The following is a 21,887-nucleotide window of genomic DNA, read 5'->3' on the forward strand; positions in this document are numbered from 1 at the left end:
ACGATACATCTCTGATTTAGTCTCTAAGTTGCAAATCCATCCTGACTTCTGCCAAGCTTCAGACTAACATTCCTAAATACTTCTTTATGTTCTATAGAGGCATCCTGAGCATGGTCTGAAGCTGTAGAATGTGATGCTGTGGTCTTGGCAGGAAACACCTCTCCCTTCTAGTATTGTGGCTAAGTAGGCTTCTGGTCCTGATGTGGCACCAGGGACTGAGTGAGTCCCGACTGGTAATGTATGCAGTGCAGCTGTTTGTTGCAGCTGCTGGGAACAGCTCCCCCACTGCTCCTTCATTGCTCATCATATTAGCATAGTCCCACCTTCATCAGTAACAATTGTTTCCTCAGACACAGAGGAAAGGAAACTTATCTTAGAACTGCAGCACAGCAGCTGCCATGGCCCTGGCAAATCCACTGGAAAAGCTTCACGAAGAGGCTGTCTGTTCTATCTGTCTGGAGTATATGAGTGACCCGGTAAGCATAGACTGTGGACACAATTTCTGTCAAGTGTGCATTGCCAAGTACTGCCAGGAGAAAGGGCTCCATGCAGATGGACCCTTTACCTGCCCTCAGTGCCGGGAGGCATTTCATAAGGGCAGCTTCAGGCCAAACAAGCAGCTGGCCAACATTGTGGAAAGCATCCAGCAGCTGCAGCTGAGGACGGGCAAGGAGCAGGTTGGGGCGCTGTGTGGAAAGCATGAGGAACGGCTCAAGCTCTTCTGTGAGGAGGATGGGGAAGCCATCTGTGTGGTTTGCAGGGAGTCCGTGCAACATCGGCCACACACCGTCTACCCCATTGAAGAGGCTGCCCAGGTGTATAAGGTAGGGAAGCCCCCTTCTGGAATAACAGTCCCAGAGAAGCGAAGTCCACTCTTCAAACACAGGGCAGGTAGGGCCAGCTTTCCACCATGGCCTTGGTATGAAGGCCAGGAGTGTGGCCAAGGGGTCCTGCTTTGTGGCTATTCCCTCCTGACAAAGCAGCCTTTTGGGATTTGAGTGCTGCTTATCCTGGGCTGTCCCAGAGCAGTGGTGGTCAAGGAGAAACCTTCCCCCTGGACTGAATCTAAGTTCTACTCCCTGAAGGGCTGGAAAGGTTAATTTGGTGTCCATGGCCCATGCACTTCAAGGGCTCCATGCTGAGAGAAGCTGCCCACTTATGCTCATTGTGATAGTAGCTTTGGTGAGCAGTTGCCACCCTGAGACTGGGCTGATGTTCAGATGAGTCATGGACAAGCCAGCAGGCAACAGGAATGATTGGCCAACTGCGTTTCTTTCTGTGCACCTGTAGCTATTTCATGCCTAGCTACCTGGGAGAAACAGCAGCTCAGACTCAAAGCTGTACCTGATCTGGGCCTGCCTGGGCTTGAAACTAATTTGGCCACTAGCATAATTAATGTCCAGCTTCCCATATTCCCAAGGGTCTTTCTGGTAGTGGGGAATAGCTGGGGAACAGAGAAGTCCAATCCATGCCCTTCCACCCCATCCATATCCCTCACACTGAAGGGTAAGATGTAGGTGGTGTAGAGCTGCAGCCAGGGCTGGTCCACAATTTTTTGGGGTCCCCTGCAAGTCATAGCTTTGGGGTCTCCTGACACGAAGGCGGCATCAGTGGTGTGGGGGATATGTGCAAGTGCAGAGGTGGATTAAGTTGTACTGAGGCCCTGGGCAAGCACAAAATTGGAGACCCCTTTCACCCATGGGAGCTGGGCTTTGTGGGGGGTGGGGCCCCTTCCCCTCCTAATGATGGCAAGGGAGGCTGGGTGGACCGTGCCGGGCTGGGGGGCACATGCCCACCTCTTCTCCCTGGTACCCACTCCCGCTATGGCCAAATGTACACACACATGGCAGACAAGGGTCTTTGGATAAATCTGATATTTTTTATTAGACAAACTAAATAGCTGGAAACATTTTTCTAGTAAACTTTCAGGTTTAAAAACCCTTGGTCAGGCTGAAGGAAGCATCTGCAGTTGGTGTGTGCTCTTCCTGGATGGAACATTTAGTAAAGAAGCCAGAGGCTGGTCTGCATGCAAGCCAGTCAGTAAAAATGTAAATTGAGGAGTCAGTGGTTCAGAGAATCAGTGGGTAAGAGTCAGTGGGTTTTGTGGAATCAATCCTTAAACCATTTGTTACCCAAAAAGCGATTTTTGTCCAAGACACTACAGACTTCCTATGAAAACGTAAAAACATAGACCACCTTCCCAGCAACACCTTCCTAGCCACCATGGATGTTAGGCCTGTGCAAAGTGGCTAGTATTCACTTTGGACAGTGATTTGATTCAGTGATTTGAATCACTGTCCCGAATTGATTCAGCCACCACCAAACGTGCCAGATCTCTGAATTGGACAGGTCCCATCCCCTGCCCACTGTCCCAGCCCTGCCTGGACCCAGCCTCTGAGCTCTTTAAAAAAAAAAAAGCCTGACACCCACCAGCTGTTGCCAGGTGTGTGGGGGGGGTGATCCCCGCTGCCCCCCAATGCCCCATGCTGCATGGGAGGGGCTTTGCCATGAGTCCCCTGACCCCCACTTAGTCTCCCAGTCTCCAGTCTGCCCTGCCCACCCCAGCTCCTGGCTCTTAAAAAAAAAAAAAAAGCCCCAAACTCACTGGCTCCTGCCAGGTTGGGGGGGATCCCTGCTGCCCCCTACTGCCCCATGCTGCATGGGGGGGGTTCTGTCATGAGCCCCCAGAAGCCCTGATGGCTGCTGCTGCAGCCAGTGAGCCCAGGAGTCAGGAGGGGGTTGGGCAGTGTTCAGGGGAACTGGGGGAGCAGGCAGGGGATGGGGCCGGGTGGGGGTCCCCGCACGGTTCCCTTTTCCCTCCTCCAGCCCCCCCCCCCCACTTACCAGCATTGAGTCTGGGTCCAGCTCCCTGTGGCAGCAAGCCAGACTGCCTGAATTGCCGAAGCTCTTCAGATCAATTTGGACCTTTTAATTGGTCTCCTGATGTGATTCGGATTCAGAGATTTGGATGCTGAATTGGGAAGAGTCTCTTCCAAATCAAATCAGCACCTGAATCTTTGCACAGCCCTAATGGATGTTACCAGCTTATATAACAATATCCCACACCAGGACAGCATCCAAGCTTGCCTTACATACCTACAAGAGCAAGATGACAACTCTGAGTACAGACCCAAATATATTACTGACCTTATACACTTCATCCTCACACGCAAGAATTTCACTTTTAATAACCAACACTTCCTCCAGACCATGGGCACAGGTATGGGCCCCAAAATGGCCCCACAGTATGCCAACCTTTTTATGAGCCACTTGGAAGAAGAATTCCTCAAAGACTGCACCACCAAACCCTTGCTATACTTAATATATATTGATGACATCTTCATCATTTGGACTGAAAACCTGCAATCTCTGATTGAGTTCCATCAGAAATTCAGCAAACATCACCTCTTCATCTGACTATCTCTTCGGCACTCCAGCACCAAAATCTCTTTTTCAGCCATGATGATCAGCAACCAGAATGGTAAAATACAGACCATGCTATACCAGAAACCCGCAGACCAACATATGCATCTACACAGAACCAGTAATCACTATAAACACACCAAGAAAACTGTAATATACAGCCAAGCCCTCAGATCCCACTGAATTTGCCCTGAGGAGAACACCCGGGCTTGCTACCTCACAAATCTTAAAAAGGCTTTCACACAACAAGGACACTCCTCTAGAGAGATAGATGTACATTTGAAAGAGCCACCTGGATACCATGTGAAGAATTGCTGCAGTGCAGAAGGAAAATCTCCATGGATCCTTCTGGAGATTTATGTGGTATGTACACTGGTTATGACATACCACTCCTCCCTCGAACCTATAGAGAAAATCCTCAAACAATTGCAACCCAGCTCTTTAAGAGGTCTTCCCAGAACCATCCATCTTAGCCTTCAAACAAGCACTGAGCCTCGCTAACCTCATCACCAGAAGCAAACTTCCTACACTCCAAAACACACGAAATGGATCCAGACCATGCCATGGAAAGAAATGCAAAACCTGTCAACATGTCTCCACCCCCCCCATAATAACTACATCCCAGAACAGAACCATCAGCATTCCTGGATCTTACACCTGCACCTCTAGGAATGTTATATATCTCATCTAATGCACCAAAAGCCCTGGTGGAAAATATGAAGGAGAGACCAAACAACAACTGCTCACCAGAATGAACACAAACTGGAAATCTATCAAAGACAAGAATACCCAAATACTTGTGTGAGGACATTTCTTATGAGAAAACCACTCTCTCCCATCTCTCAGTATTATTTTTTAAAGGGAATTCACAAAACACTTTTCACAGATGAGCCTACGAACTTTACTTCATCAGCTTCCTGGATACAAAAGAATCATGAACTAAACACAGAAGAAATACAAAAATCTAGAACTCTTGGTTCCAAAATGATACCTCTTATTAGACCAACTAGGAAATCACAAGAAAATTGTCCTTGTCTGCAAGCTTTCGGGCTCAAAGGCCCTTCATCAAGCTTGGGGAAAAGTATCAATGGTAAAAATTTTTGCACAGAGGGAGCTGGAGATGGAAAGCTGACCCGCTGGGTACAAGCTTCGTCTTGCGATTTCCCAGTTGTTCAAATAAGAACCAAGAGTTCTAGACTTTTGTATTTCTTCTTCTCTCAGAACAACACGGCTACCAAGTACATCCCTGAAACATGGAAGATGCAGAATTTTAGCCAATTGTGGATTTTAAATTTCTTTTCAGAACAAGAAAGATTTTTTTACCTCCATGCCTGCCATCTGACACCTCCAGGGAAGGAATTTTACATAATCTACATACCAAAGAACAACTTGATACAACTCTCTAAGACACTCCCATGGACCCAGTTTAAAACTGTTGCTTTCACTTCCCTGCTGGTGAGGATCCCAGGGACCCAAATTGGAAGGGGCCCCTGGGCATGTGCCCAGTTTTCCCATGCATTAATGTGGGCTGGGGCTGATGAACCGGCAGTGGTAGCAGGAGGGCGTGTGGTGAGCAGCTGGTTGCACATGGCCCCTTGGCTGCAGGGCCCCCTGTGGCTGCAGGTTTTGCAGGCATGGATGGGCCGGCCCTGGCTGCAGCCCCAGCCCTATGTCCCTCTGGGGATCTCCTCATACAATTATCTCCCATGTGGTCTGTAAAGCCAGCTTTTGGCAGCTTGGTGGTGGCTCAGTGGCACAGAGCAGTGAGGACAGGAATCTAGCCCAGTGCTGTAAATCAGGCACTTTAATCCTAAATCTGGTTTTGCTTGCACAGTGGAGAAATGTCTGATTTTGGACACACAGTCACTCCGTGGAGAAAAACCGTGTGCCATGCCAAGGAGGGCAGGTGCATGAATTACCTTTCTGCTCCTAAAATAGACCCCGTGAGGGAAAGGCATGAAACTGCTGCTAGTAATTAAGAACCTCAGCTCCGGTTATGGGGCTGTGCTCCTTCTTCAGGGATTGGCAGAGGCACAGTTAACATTCTCTGAGCTGAGTGAAGGCAGCAGCTGCCTGCTTACAATGCAGGGATTGTGGGCTGGAGGAATCAGCTGGTAGGACATTAACTCTCCCTTTGTCCTTCCCATTCCACTCACTCATTCTTCCTTACTTCTTAACCATTTGGCATTTAGGTGTAAAAGGAAATGCAAATGGGTGACATAATTGGTTAAGGGTGAACTGACTGGGTTTGTTTTTCTTATCAGATTAAACTGCAGAAATCTTTGGATCATTTGTCAAAAGAGGTGGATGAAGTTAAAAAATGGGAGTCATTGGAAAGGATGAAAGCTCAGAAATGCAAGGCAGGTGCCTGGTTTCTGTATTAACTCTCTATTAACTGTCATCAAAACTTCATTCAGGAGGATACCAGAGATTTGAAATTTAGAAATCTAAATATTTTTTATTATATTTAGAAATAATAAATAGTCTCAGGATCCATATTTAATTATCAGTCTTTTTTTTGCTGTTTTTCAATAACATTTATGTATTTTTGTATTTTTAAAAAAATATTTATTCTATCTGTTGCATGTGAAAAACCCACATAAAAGAAACTAACTATACAGGAAAAACAGTTACTGGGGATTCAGTTTTTGGAGACACACAAAATTGGAATACAATAGAAAACAATCATCTTTTTTTTAGTTCTTTGTAGTGATCTTAAGGGTCATAGGTGTGGTGTGGGAGGGTATGAGGGTGCGTGGCCTCCCATCTTTCTGTGCTGACAGTGGAGCATGGGGCTGCAGCTCAGCCCCAGCTATGGCCCAGAAGCAATGTGAGTGGTGGCGGTGACACAATTACTGTCCTAATGGCAGGATGTGATGCATGGGGCTGTAGACACGTATGTGTCATCTATGTTCAGATGACAACAACAAGAGGAGTTATAATGATTTCACACAGAAGTTGTGCAATTTAAGTATGCTTCTAAAATTCAAGCTGAGAGGAAATAGAAGATGGGTAAAACTGTTCACCCTTTTAAAAAACCCTTTCTGTGAGAATAGACTTGATTACCCCAGCAGTCCAAAAACCATGAGAAAGCTTAAAGTTCATGAAATAATAAAAAATTTAATTCAAGTTTCTTTTCGTCTTTTAGTTTCTAGGATTCATTTGAGACCATTTCAAGCTTTACTCCTTATCACAAATCTAAAAGCTGCTTCTTATTAAAAAAGAGATGACAATCTTGTGAAAAAAAACCTAGGAGTTTAGCACCCAAAGCTTTAAGAACAACTCCAGACTTGGACAGATATGAGAAAATGTCACGCATGGCAAGACAGGAACAACAGTTTTTTGTGTGTGTGGTTTGGTTGTTTTTTTTTTTTAAGGAATGATCAAACACTGGAGGTGGGGAGGATAGGAACCCAGAAAATACAAGTAACTATAAATGGGAGTGAAACCGACTTTAATTTGTTATTCTGAGCAGCGACAAATGCAGTGACACATCAAAGAGCAGCAGTAGATAAAATGAGATGTGTCTTTTAGGCACTTACAGTTTTAATAGCTTTTCATGGGCAGATCATTCTGATTTTATGATCTGGTCTTTTGCATAGTCCAAACAGGAGGGTTGTGCTCAATAACTCAAGGGGTTACTAGTAAACAGATGTGCTTGTTTATATCATGTGATCATTAAGTTGACATCATCTGTTTGCTGCAACATTGGCAATGAGGTGGGGACATATGGGACAGGAGCATGTTATGCAATGTGCTGTGTCACTGTGACCTATGGTTATGTCAAAGATTAAGAAGTTGCTTTCCAGGATCATACCCCAGAGCCCCTAGGATGCCCAGTGTTGGCATATGAGGGGCACTGTTTGGTTTTCATGAAAAAAAAAATTCACTTAAATCAGCGTGTGAAGAAATTGTAGGGTCTACCTTGATTACTCAAAATTTGTGAATTGTACCCATGGAAACATCTAATTGGCTTTAAAATCATGATATTATATTAAACAATAACAAGTCTGAGCTTTTTTTACTTGTGCTCTGCTTGCTGAGTATTTATGATAATAAGGGCAACATTTTGGAAGCGATATTTTCATAGGCAGAGGAAGAAAATATGATTTAGGGGGACTGAGTGCATGTGCAGTTGTGTGTGCATGCACCCTGCCCAGCAGGTAGGTCTGTTGTGGAGAAGGGGTGAGGGGCAGATTGAGGCCCCTCACGAGAAGGGAAGGAGTGGCACAGTGACAGGGGCAGGGGCTGGGGTAAATAGGGCCCTGGGGCCAGGGCTGGTTGTGGAACACTTGGAGCCTGGGAGGCTTATCCAGGGGTGCGGGGGGCTCCTGCTGTTGCATACACTACCAAGGCAGGCACAGGGGGCACATGCCCCCCCCCCCCCCCGATTTGTGCAGGGGTGGAGGCAGCTGCTGCTGTGGGCTGGGCTCTGCACCCTCAGGTGTTGCCCCATGAATAGCACGACGTCATGTGCCTCCTGTGTGCTGGCTCCACTGCCTGCCCAGCGGTGAGAGGCACGTGGTATCACGTGGCTGCTGAGGTAACTGGCGGTGAGGTGCAGAGCCCAGCCCATGGTGACAGCTGCCTCTATCCCACACGCAGATCTGGGGTGCATGTGCTCCGTGTGCCTGTCCCAGGGGTGTGCGCAGTGGAGAGAGCCCCCCTGCATCCCTGGACAAGCTGCCTGGGCTCCAAGCGTCCCACACCCTGCCCTGGGGCCCTATTCACAACCTCCTGGTGGCGGGCCTTGATCTGTACCCCCACGCCCCTTCCCTCCCCACTCCTCCCCTCCCCTCCCCCTTCCCATCCACACATTTACCTGCTGGGCTCTACTCCACACACGGCTGGGCTGGGCTGAGTTCCCAGTGCCTGTAGGCTCTAGCTGCTCATCTCTGTGCATGCCCATCCTCCTGCCCTGCTGCAGCACCTGGAGCTCACGCCTGGGCTATTTGTGTTTGGGGGGGGGCTAAGCCCCATTAGCCCCAGCCTTCTGTTGCCTATGGGTATTTTCCCTTTTGCTTTAATATTTAAGCCAATCTCTAAGGAAACCAGGAAGAGAATTTGTGTGAGGATAGGTTATTTGGTCTCTCTTCACTACATCTGGTGCTAGCCTGGACTGACTACAGGTCTGGTTCCTGCTCCTTGCATACACTTACTTTATAATTTCAAGCTTCCCAATGAACCCAGATGGGCTATAAACATCTTTAAAAACAAAAGGGAAGCTGATGTTTTCATACAGTCAATGGGGTCCATCCCCTGAGGGAGCAAAACCAAGTACCACTCTCAAGAACTGGCTATGTTGTGAAGATGCAGGTTGGACTCAGCAGCCTGCAGAGCTGATGTGCACAGATAGCATCAGTGCAAGCTTATTTACCTTGCCACCTGCCTCACGTTAGGAAGAGCTCATAGGGTATGAAGGGAGAAGAGTGGCTTGTCCAGAGTAGGTGACTGGATTCAAGGAGCCTTTGGTTTATGAGCCATTTTCTGTAGAATATGGAAGCAACTTCCTATTCCTTAATGTCCGCTGACATCTATGGGCCCCTTGATTTAAACAATGTGTAAATGATTCCCTCTTGCTTTAGGGTGAGATGGTAACCAAATAAATAAGAACGAGAAATAGTGTTTTGACAAGGAGATCTGCTCTGATTGATAGTCCAGTGGGGGCATCCCAACTTTTTGGCAAGTATTCCACCAAGTAGCCTTGCACCCTCACCAAGTGTCACTTCCAACCCCTGTCCCCAATCTGCTGCTCTGCTTTCTGTTTGTTCCCTGCTTTATCTGAAGCTGTATCACCTGTCCCCTCCTTCAGCTGGCCTGCCAAATGTGTCCTGTGGGCCATATGTTGCTGACCCCTAGTCTAAACCTGTGACTGGATGTACACAGTCTGTGCACTCTTTTCTGCTAAAAGTCCAGTGGTCTTTACATGGAGTTCATCATTCATTCACTAGATTTCTCTGTTTTGCAAGAACTGGTGAAATTATGCTAAGACCAGGGGTGGTCAATTATTTTTGGCTGGCGGGCTACTTAATACCTGTTTGTGAGCGGTTGAGGGCCACACAAAATCTTTCAGAAGATATAATTTTTCATTAAATCCTTCAGAAGATATAATTTTAACAAATTATAGATAAGAAACAAACCATATACTAAAAATCAAACATCTACGATAACATATTTTCATCTCATTTCAAAATATAATTTTGAACTGATTTATGTTTTTTTGAGTAGTGTATATAGAGATGATTGCATAATAGCTCAAAATAAAGTCTTACTCTTGTATACTGTATGTTGGGAGGGTATGACCTGGGGTGTGTATGGGGGGGTGTATGTGGGGGAGTGGGTGTATGTTTCGGGGGGACTACCTGCGTGCTAGGTCCTGTGAGCTGGTTGGGGGTGGGGGATGGGAAGTGGGGGGAAGGGGGCATGTTCAGTGAAGCTCACCTGGGCGGTGCAGTACAGGTGCATCTGGGTGCATGCCACCAATCTGGCCCAAAACTGGCCGAATGGCGCTCCACATAGGGCTGAGCCTTACCCACTCCTGCCTGGGCTTTAATTAGAACCTGTCTAATTAAAGCACTCTCACCCCCACCCCAGACCACGTGTAAAGATGACCTTAGAGTCTAGTCCTTCGTAAGTGTGAGGCAAGACTGGAACTGTAATAGCAGACCTCTTTGCAGCTGGGTTAACCCAGCATTCAATTTGCTTTCTGATATTAAATCACAACTCTGACATCTCCTCTTCTTGTGCCTGTGTCTTGGAAGGAGGTAGTTAAGAATAAGCGTGAGAAGATTGTGACTGAGTTTGGGAAACTGCATCAGCTGCTGGCTGAGGAGGAGAAGCTGCTTTTACAGAAGCTGGAAGAGGAGGAGAAGAAGATTCTGCTGAGGATCAATGAAAACTTAGCTAGGATTTTGGAGCAAAGATCCTCTCTGGACAAGCTGATCATGGAAATAAGAGAGAAATTTCAGCTGCCAGTGGGTGGGCTACTTTGTGTGAGTATGCAACAAAATTCCTCAACCTCCTGGTAGACAGTATGAAGCAGGACCCTGCTGCTGAAGTCAGCGGGTACATGCTTCCAGTTTCCTAGGACCTACCAGCCTTTGTCCTCTCCTAAAAGCAGTGTGTGTGTAGGATTGTTCTTCAAGGAAGCACAGCTCCTGCCAGAGCTTCCAGGTGTTCAGAGCAAGCCCAACTTCTGCACTTCCCTTCAGTAAGCTGCAGAGTGTTGTACCTGTGCACCCAGGCAGTGGGGAAGTGGGAGGGGAAGTAGTTCTGCTTGCTCCTGGCCTGGCTGGAAATCCTAAATTCTGATCTGTTGTGATCTTTCTGAGTTTTTGCAACAGAAAATTTGCTTTTTTATTTTTCCGTGGTCAAAAAACAAGTGAAAACTAAGAGTTGACATTTTCTGAGGGTTGTCTTGAGTCTAACAAAGTTACCAGCCACTGTCCTAAGAGTTGGATTTTTCCAGGTATTTGGGTGTTTCATTCCCAGTGACTTCATTGAGACAGGTGTGCCTAAATACCATCAGAAATATGGATTGAAATGACTGTGGCTAGATCTACAGCAGTGGTTGTGTGTGGCTTAGAACAGCAAAACCCATCTGAGAAACTAAGTTAGTTAGCCAGCCCTCAGTTCCATATTGTAGATGCTAGGCTGCTAACTAGTTCCTAATCCATCTGATGAAAGCTAGTCCAGGGATATATCCACTTCTACAAGGTAAACATACTCTCAGGACTACCCAGCAGTCTATTGCAGAGGAATAACATGAGTGAAGGCCTAACCAACCCTAGTCTAATGCCTTCACCATTGGGCTATCCACCTTATGCTCGAGGGTGGGTTAGAAGCTAATGGCACTGACTGACAATTGTGTAGCCATGAAGTGACTACAGCTATGAACTTTTTTCTTTTGTCTCCTTTTAGGACATGAAAAGCATTTTGCGCAGGTTTGTGCTTGTTTTTGCACTTTGTGCAGAATTGTTGATAGGTGTAAGTACTGCAGTTTGTACTCATGGCTCCAGCTTCAGCCCTGGGTTTTGACAACTGGTCGCTTGAAGTTTACTAATAGTGGGATCAAAGCAAGAGGAGTCCTGACTGCTCTGCACGGACAGGGCAAAATCCATTATTAAGGGGGGTCATACTGGTATCCTGAAGCTACAGTTCCATCTCAGTATTGTGCACTATGTGATGTGGTGGATGCTTACTATTTTCCACTCCTGAAGTGGCTGCACCTGAGGGACAAATACTGTCTCTTACTTGCACAGTGCTGTGCCTTGAATCATGGTAGGCATGGAAAATGCTGTGTCACTCTCAGAGCTAGAAGAATATCTCCCAAACCATGAATCACTGTGGTTAATTACACTTCTTTCTCTGGGCATGGATTCCTTTCACCAGCCCTTGGTCTACAGCTCATTTGAGGGTAGGTTTTTGTGCCCAATTCATGTTCAGATTTAAAATTCCTATTTCCATTATGTTTTTAAGCTATTTTGATTGGACACATACATCCCCTGGTAACTGTTCTCTTCCCTGATGGGATGAGCACAGTTTTGGGAATTAGGTCCCTTGATATGCTTATTAGGGCTGTGTGAAGCTTAGTCCCTGTTTCGATTTGGCGGAGATTTGGCCTGATTTGGTAGCTGAATCTCCAAATCTGAATTGAATCAGAGGACCCTTTAATCTCTCTGAATTAAACTGGAACCCTCCGAATTGATTTGGAGATTCGGGCATAGAGACAGCTTTAAATGTTTTTTCTACATACCTCTAGGTAGCAGGGGCTTATGAGTGCTGCGATGCAGGGGAGCATGGAGTGTCCCACAGGAGCGCATGGGCTCTCCAGGGCACTCGGCAACAGACTTGGAATGAACCAGAAGCACTTCATGTTCCACTTCTGGATCTGCTGGGGAGCAAGCTGGGGGGCCCCTGTGCCTCCTGAATCTGGAGGGAGCACCCGGGGCCTCCCATGGCTGATCGCCAAGGCAGTGGGGTGTATGTGGGGGACCCTGCACGCTCCCCAGCAGACCCAGAAGTGGAATGGAAGTACTTATGATCTACTTGCGGGTTCGCCACTGAACATGTTGAGGGCCCTCTCCCTGCACTCCTATGGGATGCTCCATACATCCCAGCATTGCAGCGATCACAAGCCACTCCTGCTACCTCAAGGTATGTAGAAAAAACTTTTAAAGTTGTGTCTATGTCTGAATTGCTGATACTCTGAATCAGTATCGAATCTTCAGATTCGGCTGAATTGAATGAGGGACAGTGATCCGAATCAAATCACTGTCCCTGATTTGGGCTGAATCCAAATCCAAATCGAACAGATCTCGCTTTGCACGCCCCTAATGCTTATGAATTCAGAATTTTATAGTAATTGCATAAAGACAGTGGATATTGCTGCTACAAACTTGTTGGCCCCAATCCTCATTCATAGTCAGGCCGGTCACTGTGCGTGTCCCACTATGGTGCTAATGGGTTCACAGGTCCATAAAGGCAGTTCTGAATTGTCGGGGGAGGTAACACTAGCATCTGTGCTAACATAAGCAAGGGGTAAGGGGTGTTCTGTTAGCTCCTTGTTCTGTCCTTATGCCCTTGTGCTGTTGCCAGAAAGTGGCTTCAGTGCAGTGTTGGGGACATTGACTGGCATTAGAGGGTGGAAAATTTCAGACATGACTGGTATAAGAATATTTAAAAATTAAACCAGCTCAGCATGGGAGACTTGCTGCTTTATTTTCCCAATGCTAGTCTTTGGTTTGTGAGGCACAGGGGGTTCTGTGCTGACCACAGGGAATGTGTTCTTTTCAGGTGTGAAGATATGAAATATCAGGCCCCAGAAACTTTTCCTGTGGCCCTGAGAGAGAACTACAGCATCCCAGTGCATTGCCTTGGTATGAGAGACCTGCTGAAGAAATTCAAAGGTAAAGAGAACTACCTGGCTATGCTGCTCCTTAGCTCTGTGTGGAGGCTGACTCCTGGGTCTCATCTCCACATGCATGAAGGGTCTGGGTAGATGGGTGTACTGCTACCTGATAAAAGAATCTGGAGCTTTGTCACATGTCAGCTACCCTGTGGTAATTGCCTGTAATTCCCTGTGGTAATTGCCTCATACTCTGAGCTTCCACAACACCCTAGCCTTTCAGTTACTGGAGCGATTCCTTTCCATTGACAGTCATTGCAGGTTAAGCCTTTTCTCATTTTGATCCCAGATGATTAGTGAAAATGCCATACTCCTGTGGAAATGAGATGCCCTTGTATTTTAGATGTCCCCAAATTTACAATCACTGTGGACAGGCTATGTACTGCTGGACTGGGACAATGATGCCAATGGCTCTTCCCCTAAAGTGACATCTGATCCATGTGTCCCTCTTTTCTTTTCCTCTCTCTGCCTGCAGAGGATGTGACTCTGGACCCAGAAACAGCTCATCCTGAACTCATCCTGTCTGGTGACCGAAAATGTGTGAGACGTGGTGGCAAGAAGCTGGTCTTATCTCTGTTTGATAATCCCAAGAGGTTTAATACCACCCCACTGGTGCTGGGATCTCAGGTCTTCTACACAGGCCGGGGCTACTGGGAAGTGCAGGTGGGAGACAAGACAGAATGGGGATTGGGGATATGCAGGGAGTCAGCCACCAGGAAGGGAACAATCGTCTTGCTGCCCAGCAATGGCTACTGGATGATGCGTTTGCAGAATGGAGGCCAATATGAGGCCCTCACTTCCCCTGCCACCCCCCTCCAGCTGAGTGTGAGGCCTAGGCGGGTTGGGATCTTTCTGGACTATGAGGCTGGAGAGATTACGTTCTACAATGTGACTGACCGGTCCCATATCTATACATTCACTGACAAGTTCTTTGGAAATCTCCGTCCTCTCTTCTATCCTGGTGCTTCTGTGGGAGGCAAAAATATTGAACCCCTGGTGATCTCATGGGTAAGGGACACAGATGGCAGTGGGTGTGTGATTCTGTAGCCTTCTAGATCAAGGAGATGCAAAAAGGCATCTCCTTTGTCTCATATCAGCACAGCAGAGGGGGAGGGGTGGGAGTGGAACTATCTAGCTCTGAAGAACTATCGCAGATTCATTTCAGATCTGGCTAGTTTTGCTCCCCTTTTAGGCTCTGAGCAGATGGGGTGGAAGGAATAGGGTGCTGATGGGGAACAGGGGTGAAGCAGCAGTGCAGGAGGGAGGCAGAGATGCTGTATAAGTAGAGTGACACAACATGATGTCCTGCTTAGCTGGAGATGTGGTAGATACCATTACTGAAAAATTAACATTGACTTGGTCCATTCATGCCTATTACTCACCAGTAAAAGGTCCCAGTGCCATTCCTACAAGAGTGCTTCACATAGCAGTGAATAATAAATAGGGGCGTTCTGTGGGTGGTGAGTGGGATGTGAGAGTTTGGATCCCACCCCTTTGGTGACCTACAGGTGACTGATTTTTTAAAATGTGATAGGGAAAGAAGTGACTGGTTAGATGTTACTTACAGACTAAGTACTTGATTTTGGTGACAGGGACTCTACACTGCTCTGTGCGTGCTGTCTTCATGCTGATGTAGCAGTGAATCATATTTAAACAAAACCAATAAAGTGTGACTTTATGAATAAGGCAATGTTTCCTTTAGTAAAGAAACTCTTAGTTTTGTAATGTTTTCAGTGCAGTGCACTGGTCAAAACTCAAGAATTTTGGTTCAGTGGGAAATTCTGAAATGTCACAATTTGGTTTTTGTTTCACATTGGACCCTGAACAAGAAAAATCAGAATGTTGTGGCAGATGGCATTTTTGAAGAAAATAATTTGGGGCCAATCCAAAATGTTTTGTTACAGTGAAATCAAAATGTTTCATTCTGATTTTGGCTTTTTATTTTAGATTTTCATCACTTACAAGATAAAATCAATTTTGGAACAAAATTTGGTACAAAAAATGAAAAACTGAAATGTCACGAGATAGAAGTGGAATAGAAATGAAATTTCATTTAAATCAATTTGTTCCAAGGAAAATGGAATTTTTCCAATAGAAGAAAGATTGACTGGAAGCCACTGGCTCTGTGTCTGTGTAGGAACATAAGAAGTGCCACGCTGAGTCAGACCATTCAACCATTCAGCCCAGTTTCCTATCTCCAACAGTGGCAGAAATACATGCTGCAAAGGGGGAGCACTGAACAAGATACGTCTGGATGGAGCAGGCATGTCAAACTCATCCGGCCCTACAGGCCAGATGAGTGTCCCTGAGCTAGTCTGAGGGCTGGACTGGGACTGACCCCTGTAGAGCAGCCAAAGTGCTGGAGCCAGCTTGTGTGCCATACATGGCATGCAACAAAGCCCAGGGTCAACATGAGGTGCTCAGTGTTTGGGCTGGACCCAGCACTATACTTGGAACAAGGGGTGTGGGGCACAGGCTGCATGTGGTGCACTGGACTGACCTCCTGTGCTGCCTGCAGCGTGAGCCACACAGGGTCTAGCTTGCATGCCCCATGCGGCACATGGGGCTGGGGTTGGTGCATGGGGTCAGTCCAGGGACCCACAGGCTGGATCATATAGCTCCAAGGGCCAGATCCAGCCCATGGGCCATATGTGTGCCACCCCTGCTCTACAGTAATCTATCCCCTATTCAACACTGTAACAAGGGAACATCCTGGGGCCAGTCTGAACATCGGCCTGGCCACTTGCCTCAGGGCTAACCGCCTGCCTGCCTCACCTACTGTGCCTTTGATAACTAATTGGAAGTTATTCCCCAAGTGAGAGGCTGCCCATTTACTTGCCCTGATGCCAAGGGCCTACACTAGGACCTGCACTCCAGTTCCTCATGTTGGGACTCTCACTCTCATGCCTCACGCTGGGCTCACAGTCCCTGTTCCCTCACACTGGGCTCTCAATCTCATTTACTTGGGGCTCTCAGCCCCACCCCTTTTCTTTAGCTCTTGGTCCCCTCATACCCCATATTGGGGTCTCAATACCCTTACCTGACACTGGCCTTCAATCCTCTTGCCCAAGGAGCCTCACACCCAGCTCCCTCGGGCTTAGGACCCTACCCCCCTGGGGCCACACACTACACTCCTCCTGGAGCCTCCATACACCCCAGGACTTGCTGTGAGCCTGGGCACTGCCTCAGGTCTCTTCACGTGACCTGGGCCCTGCCTCAGGCCTCACTGTGAACTTGGGCCCTTGCTTTGTCTTTGGGGTGTGCTTCCCTAGACTTTTCCATGCACAGGGTCACCAGCAAAGCAGGGGGGCTGAGGCTTTCTGGTGCCCCATACTCACCCTTCACTAGGGAGGCACAGGTGTGGCATTTTCTGGAGATTGCCCCTCCACTGGCAGTCCCTCCATACCATCCAGCCCCAGCAAGGTGTAGTTTTAGGCCTTCCTTGTCCCAGGACCAGGAACCTCCAGCCATCCCCATAGTTCCTGCCCTATACTGCCAAGATGTTACAAGTAGCAGCTCCAGCCAGGCAATGTTCCCTCCCCAGCTGCCTGTAGCAAATTGCTGGCCCTGCTGCTCTTATGTGTAGCAGCTGGACCCGCTTTTCCAATCAGGTGGCCTTTGGCTAGCTGTGTGATTCCTGATGGGGATTGCAGCCACCTGCAGGCTGCTGTGCTGCTAGCTTGGCCCCTTTAGGTAACAGAGCACAACTCTGTTACAAATACCCTTCCTGGCATCCACAGTCATTGTTTTAGAGATGCCAGAGGAAGCATCTCCAGCAATTCTGTTCAATACCTATTAATAGGTCTATCATCCAAGACTTTTTCTAGTCCCTTTTTAAATCTGACTATGCTATCTGCTTCTACAACTTCCTGTAGCAATGAATTCCACAAGGTAACTAAGTGTTGCATAAAAAGTACTTTCTCATGTTTGTTTTAAACATGTCTCCTACTAATTTCAATGGAGCTCCCCTAGTTTTAGTATTCTGGGACCTGGTGCACAACAGTTCCCTATTCGCTTTGTCCACACCCTTCCTGATTTTATAGATCTCTTTCATATACCCCTCAGCCTTCTCCTTTCCAAACAGAAGAGTCCTAGCATTTTTATTCTCTCCTCATATGGCAACTGTTCCATATCCAAGATGTGAGTGCATCATGGATTTGATTAATGGTATGATGATGTTCTTCATTTTATTTTCTGTTCCCTTCTTAATGATGCCCAACCTGTTATACAAGAGTCAAGTTTAGGGTGATAACTTTTATTGGACCAACTATATAGCTGTGATAGTTAGACAAGCTTTTGAATGCAAGGCATTCTTCTTCAGGTCACATTTTATTGGCTTTTTTTGGTCGCTGTTGCACATTAAGCTGACATTTTTAGAGAACCATCTACTGTTACACCAAGATATCTTTCCTGAATCATAACAGCTAGTTCAGAACCCAGCACTTAGTATGTATACTTGAGGTTATTTTTTCCTAGGTGAATTACCTTGCACTTGTCAACACTGAAGTTTGTCAGCCATTTTTTGTCCACTCTGATCTTGGGGAAATCTTTCTACAGCTCCCCTCCATCAGCTTGGGCTTTGACTCCTGGAATAATTTGGTATCCTGTACAAACTTGGGTATTTCACCATACAGCCCTATTTCCAGGCCATTGATGGAAAAATTGAACAAAATTGGGCTCAGCAGAGATCCCTGTGAGACCCTACTTTTGATCTTCCTCCATCCTGAAAGGTGACTAGTTAGCCCTACCTTTTAACTAGTTCTTAGTCCATGAAGGAACCTTTCCATCTACTAGAAAGGATGATCTGGCATGGACATTTCTCCAGGATCTTCTGTGGTAAACACTGATGCAAAGAATTTGTTTAGCTACTCTGCTCTGGCCTTATCATCCATGACTGCACCTTTTACACCTTGGACCTCTAATGGTCCTATTGGTTTTCTAGTTGGCTTCCCACTTCTGATGTATTTTTTTTGAAGTTTTTATTATTATTTTTAGCAGCTTTTCCTAAAAGTTCTGAAAAATCCTTTTTTGGCCTGCTTTATTTTACACTTGACCTGCCAGAGTTTGTGAGCTTTCCTGTTTCCCTCATTTGGGCACACCTTCCATTTTTTGAAGGATGTCTTTTTGCCTTGAATGGTCTCCTTAACTCTGCTGTTAACCATGTGGGGGCTTTAACAGTCCATTTGGTACATTTTTTGGTTTTTGGTATACACTTTTCCTGAGTCTCTAATATGGTATTTTTAAACAGCTTCCAAGCTGCCTGGAGGCCTTTTATATTGTTGATTGCTCCTTTAAGCTTATTTCTAACTAACTTCCTCATTTTTGCATAATTTTTGTGTATTTACACGTGCACCCAGGTTTGCAACGTTGAGCCAGGTTGGAGCAGGGGGCCTGGAGAGGTGGGGGTCAGCCTGCCAGCCTGGGGCTCCTCCAACCTGCCTCAACATGCTGTGGAGGAGCTGGCCAGGGCACAAGGGTGCTGCAGGGTGGGGCTAGCCAGTAGGCAGCCCCCCCCACTGATGCACCTGTGTGCCCCAGCCAGCTGGGTCAGTATCTACATGTGTGCTACTGTGGAGTGAAAAATTTCACAGCAAGCTAATACATGTATTTACAAGTACTACCCTGATGCAGACTTTATTAGTTTACTTCAGCTTAATAGCCATGCATGTGTAGACACAGAGACATTTACTGTGGAGCTAATTAGTTTATTTTGCGGTAAACTTCTCATGTAGACATGCCCTCCTAATACTATATTCTTTTTATTCCAAGTATAAAATTTCTAGTCACAAGATTTTTATGGTAGTTTTCCTTTCAGATAATATTTATATGCTGTTACTTTCTATACTGTCCTTAACATAGAGTGCCACTCCTCCACCTGCACATCCTACTCTGTCATTCCTATATTGTTTATAATCTGTTATAACAGCATCCCATTGAGTATTGTCCTTCCACCAAGTCTCTGAGATGCCTGTTATGTCAGTCACCACTAAATTTCAGGCATTCTAGTTCACTCATCTTAATTTTAAGCTTCTGGCATTTGTGTAGAAGCACTTATAAATTTTGTCTTTGCTCAGCTGCCTATTAGTTCTCATCCTATTTGATTGGAACTCTAGATGTTCTGAGTTATCCTCACTATTATCTACAGTTATACAGAGGGCCCTATTCATGGCAGAAGTAGGTTGTGCAGCAACTTCTTTAATCTTGCAGGCTCCCCTGCGTGCCCTCCCCTACCCTGTTGCTGAGGGGACCTGATGGCCCTGCTTCCTGCTGACTGGCCAAAAGGCAAAAACAGCAGGCTTTTTAAAACCATGTTTTTTGCCTCCCTGCTGATCACAAGCAAGTGATGGACCCCTTTGCCAATCAGCAGGTGAGAGGGACATGCGGGAATCTTCAATATTGAAGGAGCCTCTGCTCAGTCCACTCCTGCCGTGAATTTGGTAGGGCCTGAATCATACACCTTACTCCCATACTATCTTCTTCAAAACAATATAGAATCCAAATGGCATCGCCCTTTGGGTTTGCATCAACCCAACCTGTGTGCTCTTTTTCACCTGTTAGCTTAAAAACTGCTCTCCAAACTTTTTAATGTTTAGTGCCAGCAGTCTGGTTCTCTTCTGGTTTAGGTGGAGCCCATCTTTACTGTACAGGTTCCTCTTGTCCCAAAAGGTTCCCCAGTTCCTGATAAACCTAAACTGCTCCTCCCTGCATCACTGTGTCATCCATACCTTGTGATTCTGGAGCTTCGTCTGTTCCCTGGCCCTGCATGAGGAACAGGAAGGATTTCAGAGAATGCTGTTGTGGAGGTCCTGAACTCTACTCTCTGGCCTAGCAGCCTAATGTTAGCTTCCAGAACCTCTCTCCTGTATTTCTCTACTTTGTTGGTACCAACATGGACAAAGACCACTGGCTTCTTCCCAGTACCCTTTAGCAACCTATCTAGAGATCTGCCAGCTTTACAAACTGGCAGGCAGATCACTATGCAGTTCTCCTGAATGTTTCAAACCCAGCTATCTATGTGGTTAATGACTGAATTGTCCACTACTACCATGGGCATGAGGAATGGGAGGAAGTGGGCAGAGAAGTCTTTTCAGCAGTGGTTTTATGAGCAACATAGAGATGAAGCAGACATGTCCTACAGATCAGAGGCTGCGTCTACATGACATGCTGACTGTGCAGTTGTTACCATGCCATCATTTAGTACTTGCATACCCAAGTACTAAATGACTGTGCAGTAGCTTACATTACTGTGCATTAGTGTTTCTGCACAGCTTTCTGGTGATGCTGAGTGTTCAGTAGCTCATTACTACTGTGCAGCAGCTTGTTACTACTGTGCAGTAGCATTGCATCATGGTTCATGCCCTGTGATGCTACTGTGCAGTACTAGTGAGCTACTGCACATTAGTAATGAGCTATTGCACAGTAAGCATCTCATGTAGACCTGGCCAGAAAGAAGCTGCTGATAGTGCTGCTGCACAGGTACCAATTGGACCTAAATTGCTCCCCTCCCCATAGAAACCTGCACAGGACAACCCTCAGTACAGGGAGGGGATAGGAAGGGGCCCACTATTGTTACACTTACTAATCCATGACCTTGCAGGTGCTAAAGCATCTCAGAGAATCAGCTCTCTGTAGGATTGCACTCATCCTGAGATGTTCACACTCCTATTCTTCGCATGCCTAACCAGAAATGAATCAAGGATGCCTATGCAGTTCCCTTTCTGTTTCTTCACCAGTTAGTTCCATGCTGTGCAGAGAGACCCAGTGAAAGCCCTAGCAAACAGACTTCATGTTCATGCACATTCCAGGTAGTCTGTCCAGGAGTCAGATGGTTATACCTACATTATGGATGACTGGGAGCAAAGAAGGTGAGTTTTATAATAAGTGGTGATGAAGCTGAGTGGGAGCTGCCACTTGGCATAGGTGAAGCAGCAGGATTTGGGTATATCAGGTCCCACTGAAAAACACAAACACAGTGAGCATGAGGATGTGTGTAAGTATGTGCAGGAGGAAGACAAATCTGACCAATCTCTGGGCAGGAAAAGGGATGTACAGCTACAGAGCTGTTGAAACAGAAAAGGAGCTGGAGGAGAAGAAGGAAAAGGTTTTCCTTCTGCTGCAATTCATTCTATTCTTTCACATTCCATGGTGATAAAAATACTCCCCCAGTTCAGAGTCATGGTCAGGCATTTGATTACAACCCTAGGTCTCTCCTCTCTGGAGACAGAGTCATCCCCACCATTGGCCTGACCACTGAGGATCTATTTGAGAGTGATCTGATATGAAAAAGGATTCTAAGACCTGAGAAGGGCTGGCAGGGAGAGCTATGCCCTGGGTACATTTTTTTTTTCTTTTCTGGAGGGATATACATGGTGCATCTACATGTACACACTTACTGCACAGTAATTTAGGTTACTGTGCAGTAATAAAAAATTACTGTGCAGTACAGACATGCATCTACAGTGCACCCCAGTACTGCACAGTAACTATGGTGACTTACACTGCCTTGGGTGTAAATTTGATGCAGGTATCAAATTTAGGTCCGATTAGTTGCTGCAGA

General features: G+C 46.5%; 1 protein-coding gene across 1 annotated transcript; it reads left to right on the top strand.

Moving 5' to 3' along the window:
- The first annotated feature begins 398 nt into the window (after nt 1-398).
- On the top strand, nt 399-14,932 carry LOC149854031 (E3 ubiquitin-protein ligase TRIM39-like). Its single transcript, XM_090025342.1, has 6 exons — nt 399-824; nt 5,688-5,783; nt 10,185-10,415; nt 11,344-11,366; nt 13,219-13,331; nt 13,806-14,932. The coding sequence occupies exons 1-6, from the start codon at nt 399-401 to the stop codon at nt 14,375-14,377; spliced, it is 1,461 nt and encodes a 486-aa protein (XP_089881468.1). The 3' UTR covers nt 14,378-14,932.
- The last annotated feature ends 6,955 nt before the right edge of the window (nt 14,933-21,887 follow it).

This window comes from Crocodylus siamensis, chromosome 13, assembly GCF_052110815.1.
Source record: "Crocodylus siamensis isolate JL-2025a chromosome 13, ASM5211081v1, whole genome shotgun sequence".
In the NCBI taxonomy this organism is placed as follows: Eukaryota; Metazoa; Chordata; order Crocodylia; family Crocodylidae; genus Crocodylus; species Crocodylus siamensis.